Here is a 9300-nt window from a genome sequence, read left to right on the forward strand (position 1 = left end):
ATTAACTCTCTAAAAATTGGCACAAATAAGTTTTATATAAGTATAAATGACACAACATTTCGTAATGATTGGCCCTTATTTGACCCTAGCCCCCATACAAACCCCCCTTTAAAAAATGTCTCAAACGTCTAAAATTGACTTGTAACCATTTCCATCGCATTGAAACTCAACAAAATAAACTGTAATTTAAAATTATACCCTTTTCCCAAATTCAATGAGGGTCGGCCCATATTTGACCTATATTCTATATAAAGCCTCATTTAGAAAATATTGTTTTTTATCAATAAATTGCATAAATACTTTGGAATTATGGTGTAATTCAACACAAAAATTTCTTTATGAAATATACAAATTTTAAAAATATACTCATGGTGTAGGGTATTATATGGACGGCCATGCCCGACTATACTTTCTTACTTGTTATAAGAATGAAAATGCTGTTTCAATATTGTGAAACAGGCAGTAAAAGTACGAGTACAGCGATGAAGTTTGAAACAAATAAGTTTTATACGAACAGAATTGTACCTAATAAGTTTTTCAACAATTGGTCCATAAATGACCCTATCAACCGTATATGGTTTAAAAATCGAAAAAACTTTATAATTGATTTAAGCCCTAATCCAAATATCACCACATGGCATGGGCATATAAGAATCCGCATAGCCGAATATAACTCTCTTACTTGGACCCATGTCACACAGCTCAGAATGCGATTGAAACCAACCTATTACATGAACTAAGTCGTATTCAGGGCCTTCGCGGCCCTCATGAACAAATCCGTTTAATCTACGTCTCTTAGAAGTATTCTGACATGGTCTCCTCAACTGCGTTCAATCCAGGACTATTTCACGTTTTTCACAAATAAACTAAGTTTCATTAGAATTACTACAATCCCAACATATTTGTGAGTGTTCCAAAAGTTTCAAAGAATGAATCTCATTAGTATTTTATAATTTTCTACTTAATATCTTCTTATAGATTTTATTAAATAATTTCAGTTTTTTTTTGGCTTTGTTATTCATATAAAAATTCAAAAACTAATACTTATTGCTCTAACTTAAAACTATAAGATTTGTTCTCATTAACTGAAGAGAGAGAGAGAGACTTCCTAGATGGACATGTACATTTCAGTACTTTTTTAAAATGATCTAATGTGTTGGAGCCTCTTTTATTAGATTTCTTTCATCTATTTTTGGTTTATACCATTTATTGGTACAGGAGAGATAAAAACCGATGGCATACATAAGAGCTCCCAGGCAAAGGAAAGCAATGCCCATATAGAAACCGATATCGGGAAGACTTAAGGCCAGCTAAAATTTAAATGGAAATAAAACATTTAGTCTGATGAACTCTATATGATTAAATGTGTATCTTTACCTTAACTTCACCTGCTACTTCTTTGGTAATTCTGGCTTTACTGTTTATTACAAACATGGGAGCATAAAAGGAGTGAATATCTTTTAGTATTCTAAAAATAAAAATAATATTTGTTCAATTATATTGTCGTTTATGAAATAATTTTACTTACGTTATATCTTTATCGGGTTGTATGAATAAACTAACTTGCACAGCTGCATTCACTTCCAATGGTACTCCCAATCTTGGCTCCATGGTTATGAAAAATATATCATTTTTCGGATCTGGCACTGTGCCAGTAATGGTATCTTGATAGCTGGGATCAGCATACATAAAATTAGCGTGAGACATATACATGGGGGCACCTTCAGAACACGGCCCAATATCAGTCATACCCGGCTTAGGACAATTGTCTGGTTGTCTTTCTTTCGGGCAATAACATTTCATATCCGGATTCCGTTCACCACTATCATATGTATCGGGTTGTGTTTCATAGCGTATGGCTTCGATACCCTCTATAACTTCATTACCCACTGGCACCAAATTAATAATACGACAAGTGTCTCTTATAAATATAGTGATCCATTCATCTGAAGCTCTTCTCGGTACAAACAAATCGGCTGTACTGCCATTCACCTTCCCACAATCACCCTCAAAATAGCCCGTATGATTTTGTCCATTCCAGAATTTTAATTCACCCATTTCACGTAAATCTTCCGCTCCCGTATTAATGGTAAAAGTTCCCTCAAAATCTGATGTACCATTACGATCTAAGAACCAAGCAAAACGATTGGATTTTATATGAGCAGTTTCCGAGTTATTAAGTTTCATGGCATAATCAAGGAATTCGTCATAGAATCCTTCAAACAACCATTCATTGGCAGTGTGGGTTTGATAAAGAGCGCCCCCGTTAGTGTTGAGTGCAACGTTGAAAAAGAACTTTATGAGTTTGTTAAAACTACGAGCAGCATTTGAAGCGGCCTAATGGCAAAAAAAAAAAGAAAATTTAATTAATCTCAAATACAAAATTTTTCCATAAATGCATTTCAATAAATGATTAGTAATAATGGTTATCAGTAACTAAATTATTTAGTTTTATATTCACATTTTTTCTATGGATTAATTATTATCAGACCTATTTTTATTACGGGGTTAGTTTGATAAAGCATTAAGAACAATATTTAAAATTGTTATTAAAAAAAAACTTTATAATCATATACATATGTATATAAACATACATCTAGGTCAATTAATTGCGAATTCTTTCGATGTAAATTGTAGACATATATACATAAAGCTCCAGTGAAAGAAATATGTTGCAAGTTTTTAATCAGAACTTCCCAGCAGTTCGACGGGACAGTCCCGAACTGACCACTTAACCTACCACTTGTGGTGGCCCCTAGCCACCTGACTACCCAGGTGACCGACCATTTTAACATGGGCTTGTCTACGAGGAAGACAATCGTCACTCTACATCCTTCAAAGAGACAGTAAAGAGACGATTGCCTCCGCTCTCGCTTACAAATGGGACACTAAAGTGACGACTGTCTTCATTCTCGATTACAAAGAGTTTATTTCTGACAAAAGACAAAAACATACGAATTGGAGTCAGCCAGATATTATTGGAACTAAAATTTAAAAATTTCCATTGTCTACTCTCCAGAATACTAAGGGACAATAATGTGACGATTGACCCAAAAGATATAAATTTGAGTCCACCAGATGGTGGCATATTAGTAGAAAGTAATAATCATTTCTCCAAAAGATGGGTAAAATAACTAATTTCAGAAGTACAAAAAAAAAAAAACAATTTTTAAGAGTATTATCTCTAATAATAATTACTTGAGGACAGTAAAGAGACGACTGTCTCCGCTCCCGCTTACAAAGGGGACACTAAAGTGACGACTATCTTCATTCTCGATTACAATGGAACATTCGTGACGAATGACCCAAAACATACGAATTACGATCATCCAGGTGGTTAACTATTAGTGGAAATTACTGTCTTTTTCGTACGCATTGACTCTTTTTCGAACTGCTGGGTTTTGTTTCAGATACTTTCACAGTCATATTTGATGTTTATTGTTATTGAATAGCTCACGTTATGCAGGCCGACAAAAAGTCAGAAAAGTTATACTTTTCTAAAGGATTAAGCTGAGCTGAATCCGAAGAAATATCGTCAACCTTAAGGGTTGCCTATCGCAGTCCTGTAAAACCCATTAGGTAGTATACTTTAGATGATACTAGCGACACAGGGTTCGAACAAAATGGTCGGCTTTACTTCTTGGGAGTAATATAATTCCGGATAGAATTTCTAGGCAACACTGATTGGACAAATTGTTATGAATTACGCCCATAAATCTGAGTTTCTGAACATAGAAAGATGTTACAGCAACGCATATGGGTTGAAAAAGATTCTAATAAATTTGTATGATACTAAATGAACTTCTCCCACCCGTGATGATGTATGAAAGGTATGTTTTTACCAGTGATAACATAGAATTTTTCATACTTGTCCAGGTATGTTCAGGGTTTACTCCGTTCATATTATTTGAGTCAAATAATACTACAGTTTCACTTTCTAATAACTTCTAAAAAAAAAGAACATCAAAATTACATCCTGAGAGTGAATTCAGATGTATTGAATTTGGAATCAAATAAAAAGGACATCTCTCCTATGACAAGCCAATGTTAAAATCATAACTTCTTCAGGTCTTTTTTCGTACTTCCATGGAGTAAATTCTACTAATTTTTCGCTTCTTTGGATGTTGTTTTTTTTGCTGGGACCGAATTGATCTCTAGATGATCAACAGAGGCCATTCCATTTGTGATGTTGTAAAGGGAAGTGAAGTTTTTGCGTCTCGGATGTTTGACAAAAGGGCAGTAACAGTCATAGATTAGATAGCTCAAATACTTGAGCAAATTGCTTGTAAATCGACCGGCACAAAAATTTCCACCGGTGTATAAGATACACAAATGAACGATGGGGAGTAATCTAGTCAGCTCACCAAGTGGTTTAAAAAAGTTCCACCGTGAAATAAGCATTTAATTAAAGCACATGGACATTCTGTATGGATTAGTTTTTGATTTATTTTTTAGACTTTTCTATAGAATAGATACTCTACTGCTTTATAGAGAAGTTTATTGTCTTGACTATATACTCCCTAAAAAATAATCTATAATCAAGTATACAGACTAGTCTATTTTATATCAAGTCAGTTAATTAGTTTACTATTCTATATACTAGACTACTCTATTATCTAATCTCTAGACTAGTTTTTAAAGTAGAGGAGCGATAGTCCAACTAGTCTATTGTCCAGTCTATGAACTATCTTATTGACCCAATGGACTTATTTTTAGTATGATCCAATTACTGTTATTTTTAAAAGTGGTATGGGTCCATTCCACTGCCTAAAATCCATTGATTCATAATTTCGTCTTAGTTGCTTATATTTTTTTCCAAAAAATCTCTTAAACATACATTTTTACTTACAATTGAGGGCAAATGCGGACAAGTAATTAAATCCTCTAAAGTGCCGCCAGACATTTCAGGTTCAAAAAACCATGTACGTTCAGGTCGAAATGAAACGGTATTATTGGGATACCATGTAATATTCGTTTTAATTTTATCCTCACGAAAAACATACGGACCAACACGATCAAAATGAGGTTTAACACCAGCCACTCGCACCTGTTCTGGATTAGTCCAATTAAAGAGATACATGTGCAGATAAACGGGTATAGGTGTAACCGACCATTTCTCATAAGTTAAACCACCATCCTTAAGGGCCAGAGTCTAGAAAAAAAACGTTAAAAAATAATTCGCCATAAAAATATTAATAAAAAATATTGAGAAAAATATACATTTATTTTTTTTTCCCAACTTAGAAACTTACTTTATAAATCATATCCTCGGCAAACGAAGGCCACCATAAAGTGCATACCAAACCGGAAATTATAAATAGTGAGCCGAAACCAAATACCCATATTTTTTGTTGGGTTTCACCACAACAGCGACAACACATCTTGACGCTGTCAACTTTAAAAAACAAATGGTCTCTATGTCTAATGTTCTGGCCTACGACAATGTTTTGACAACAGTCCGTCCGTCTATAATCACAATAAGCGTTTACGCTCAGACCCTAGCTTACTTGCTGACAGCTATACTGTGACTGTGTCAATACCGGCAACATTTTGTTCGACTGTAAAATTATTAAAAAAAAAAAACAAAATACAAATTGTTTTAGTTGACATACATATACAAACATGAGTATGTACATGGTAAAAATATCAAGGTAGTGTCATTCTCTCTTTTTGTAGCCATATTAAACTTCTGACGTTTGCTGGTATTTTATAAAATCGAGCTACCATACTCATTCCAAAAATACTAAAAATTTTGTTTATTGAAAAGTTAAATATAAAATAATTTCTCACATAACTTTTTGAAAATATAAAAAATAAAATCAAAATAATATTGAAAAAAGAAAAAAGATAGCGCTAAAAACAAGAGACTAAGCACTAGTAATTACCAGTTTTAAGGGCCAGCTACCAACATGCCAACACATTAATCGACCGAAGCCGCTAATCCGCATCACTTAAATATATAATTTAGCCCCTAATCACAGTACATTAGCCTCCGGACAACAATTTCCAGTTGTATCAGCATTCTGACCCAACTCAAAAATTTGATTTGGTTGAAATTTGAGTTTTAACGTGAGCACCTGCCGTGTCGGCCTTATCTCACGGTGGTCTTTTTCATCCACAGGGTAGACTTGAGAACGGTCTACCATCGCCCCTTTGTCTTCAATGAAGACTCAGGTGGCTATTTTTGCACATTGGCTATGACCGGTCCATGCGCAAGTACTTTGCTGGAGTACTCGAGCTATCTAATTTCTTGCCAAAGTAGTCACGTTGAAAGACAACCACACTACTATGGCTCTGTTGATTCGGCAACAGCACCTAGAGACGTAACCGGTGGACCGAAGCACGATCCATCAATAAGCCGTAGACATTGTTCCTGCGGGCAACCGGCCACCCGTAGTACCAGATTATGCGGTGCTCTGGTCTGACCTCTGCCATTCTATGCAAGAACTAAGCCAAACAGTAGACTGAAACAGCCAATTTTTCAGTCCCGGTCAGACTGAAGGCATTGGGCACCTCTTTATACCTCGAGATTGCAATAACACCAAGGCGGAGGTGTCGCCAAGGTAACATGCCCCCGGGGGAACCATGGTTAGTACTATCTCTATTAGCTCTATCGGCCAAGAACTGTCTATTATGGGTCTATAAGCCCTTAAAGGAAATTGTGTAAGCTTTCATGTGCGCGCCAATAGTTGATAAGTTACATACACTCATTTGAATAAAACCCTGTATGGCCAAAATTTCCAACTTTGACTAATTTACACTAATTTAATATCTATAAATTACACTTAAAAAACACAAAAGCCTTAAAATTGTTTCCCATTTAACGTATGTGGCAACGACTTTTTTATGTATACAAAAAACAAATTTCAGAAAATACCAGCAAACTTCAAAAAATTTTTTTTTGAGAGCGGAATGACACTACCTTCATATTTTTATCATGGTATGTATGTATGTACTCTTCAGACTTGTAGATTAGCAGGAGTTTGAATTCATATTCTTATCGATTGTATGCATTTTTTTCCAATTTAATTGACCACTTGTATTGTAATCTTTCTTTAGGAGAGATTAGTTCGTTTTAATTATCAGATAATTTAAAATTTTGATAAACTCAATCCATTGGTTTAAAGTAATTTAACACACAATTTAAAGTCAATAAACTTATTTGCTGCTGTTTAATTTGTGATTTTGTTGGGGTTGAGTTGACGAAAGTGGAGAGAGTTGTAACAATAAGCAATTAAATATGATTAGTGTAAGTATTTGATGGATGGTAGATTAGGTTTCAAAATTATACATTTTCAATAAAGTGTTCTGTTTTGTGAAAAAAAAAAACTATAAAAAATAATAAAACTGCATGACAAAAAAAGTAAAATAAATATAAAGAAGATTGTATTTAATTCTTTGTTTGTTTTTATAATTTCTGACCAGTTTATGTCTTACAGTTGTGGTAAAATAAATAGGAAATTTGCAAAATTGATAGACAAAGACTGTTAAATATTTCAAATATCATAAATTTGTTATAAATAATAGTTTAGGTATATTTATTATTTTTTATGTTAGTATGACAATGAAATTAAACAAATTGCACAATTTAAACTTTTAAGAGCAATGTTCTTATTTTCAGCAACACTGCTGTACAAATATAGATAGAGTTGTTGCTTATTATATTACAATCAAACTGAACTTAGTCATAATATTGTATGATTAAATCCACAAGTGTTGTTGATTTTGACTTCGTAAATTTTATTTTATTTACTTTAATCGTTTCTGATTTTATTATACTCTTAAATTAAATGCTCTTTATTTTGTTATGTCTCTCTTTCATTAAAATATTTTGTTTTGCATAACAATGTCTTAACTCTAATTGCGATCAATATTTAGGTTTGTTACAAACATAATGACAAAATTGATATACTTCCCATATTAAATTTTATTTTTTTACACGATTGCACGAATAATTAAAACCTACATTACTATAGTGGGAAGGGTATTATGCATTTGTGCTGATGTTTGTAACACCCAAAAATATTGGTCCTAGAACCACCTTAAAGTATACCAATTGGCTCAGAATCATTTTGTGAGTCGATTTAGCTATGTCCGTCTGTCCGTCCATATGTCCGTCCGTCTGTCTGTGAGTCCATGTAAACCTTGTGCGCACGCTACAGGTCGCAATTTTTAGATAATTTGATGAAATTTTGCACATACAAAATATTCCAAAATTTTAACATACTGACTGGTGTAGGGTATCTATGGTGGGCAATGTACGACTGTAAATTCGTACTTGTTACTAATTATGCGTTTGTGTTAATGTTTCTAACAGATCCACTTGTAGAGTTTATTTACCTATGTATTTATGTCAATGCGTGTGTGTCCAAGAAAACTTTTTGGGCACGCTAAAGGTATTTGTATAATTATGAGAAATATATTCTAAAGTTTCTTAAAAAATGGGCAAAACTATGTTTTATACATTTTATTAACGATATGGCCTTGTTTTATCCTATTCCCCATAAAAAGTCTACTTTTGGAAAATCTTTCGATATTTTTTACTTTTTATACCCTTCACCTTCGTGAGGAGGGTATATATTAGTTTGTCATTCCATTTGTAATGTAGAGCAGCTCTAGTTCGTTGGTATTGGCTATAAACATGAAATTAAGTATGTGGAGCCTGGCTCAAGTTAGAAGCCATAAAAGGAAACTTTTTGGTAATTGTTCGTTTTTCAAAAGGTACTTTTTAAATTTTCTATTCTATTGAACCTAGAAATATGAAATTAAGTAAGTAGTGTCTAAATTAGGTGAGAATTCATAAAAGGGAACTTTTTGGTACTTTTTCGTTTTTCAAAAGGTACTTTTTGAATATTTTATAATATTGAACCCAGGAACATAAAATTAAGTATGTAGATTAGGAATTAGGTGAGAACACATAAAAGGGAACTTTTTGTACTTTTTCGTTTTTCAAAAGGTACTTTTTGAGTTTTTTATGACAATGAACTTAGAAACATGAAATTAAGTATTTAGAGACCGGATTAGACGAGAACAAATCGATGGGAATTTTGTTTGGTACTTTTTTTATACCCTTCACCTTCGTGAGAAGGGTATATATAAGTTTGTCATTCCGTTTGTAATTTCTATAATATAATTTTCTGACCCTATAAAGTATATATATTCTGGATCCTTATAGATAGCGGAGTCGATTAAGCCATGTCCGTCTGTCTGTTGAAATCAGTTTTTAGAGGATCCCAGATATCGGCGAAATCCGAATCTTCAATAATTCTATTAGACATGCTTTCGAGAAGATCGCTATTT

General features: G+C 33.3%; 1 protein-coding gene across 1 annotated transcript; it reads right to left on the reverse strand.

Moving 5' to 3' along the window:
- Positions 1-934: 934 nt before the first annotated feature.
- Positions 935-7276, reverse strand: LOC111683030 (protein croquemort-like). Its single transcript, XM_023445062.2, has 6 exons — positions 6957-7276; positions 5253-5558; positions 4850-5152; positions 1529-2337; positions 1378-1468; positions 935-1310 (listed from the first exon to the last, which is right to left on the reverse strand). Exons 2-6 carry the CDS (start codon positions 5379-5381, stop codon positions 1149-1151), a joined length of 1494 nt encoding a protein of 497 aa, XP_023300830.1. The 5' UTR covers positions 5382-5558; positions 6957-7276; the 3' UTR covers positions 935-1148.
- Between the last annotated feature and the right edge of the window lie 2024 nt (positions 7277-9300).

Source organism: Lucilia cuprina, chromosome 2, assembly GCF_022045245.1.
Source record: "Lucilia cuprina isolate Lc7/37 chromosome 2, ASM2204524v1, whole genome shotgun sequence".
In the NCBI taxonomy this organism is placed as follows: Eukaryota; Metazoa; Arthropoda; class Insecta; order Diptera; family Calliphoridae; genus Lucilia; species Lucilia cuprina.

What these genes read in the sequence shown, in the direction of transcription:
- LOC111683030 (XM_023445062.2), bottom strand. Translation starts at nt 5,381, where the DNA reads ATGTGTTGTCGCTGTTGTGGTGAAACCCAACAAAAAATATGGGTATTT. An exon ending in CCGAGGATATGATTTATAAA is followed by an intron (nt 5,153 to 5,252) that starts GTAAGTTTCTAA and finishes TTTTTTTTCTAG; the next exon opens with ACTCTGGCCCTTAAGGATGG. An exon ending in CAACCCGATAAAGATATAAC is followed by an intron (nt 1,469 to 1,528) that starts GTAAGTAAAATT and finishes TTTTATTTTTAG; the next exon opens with AATACTAAAAGATATTCACT.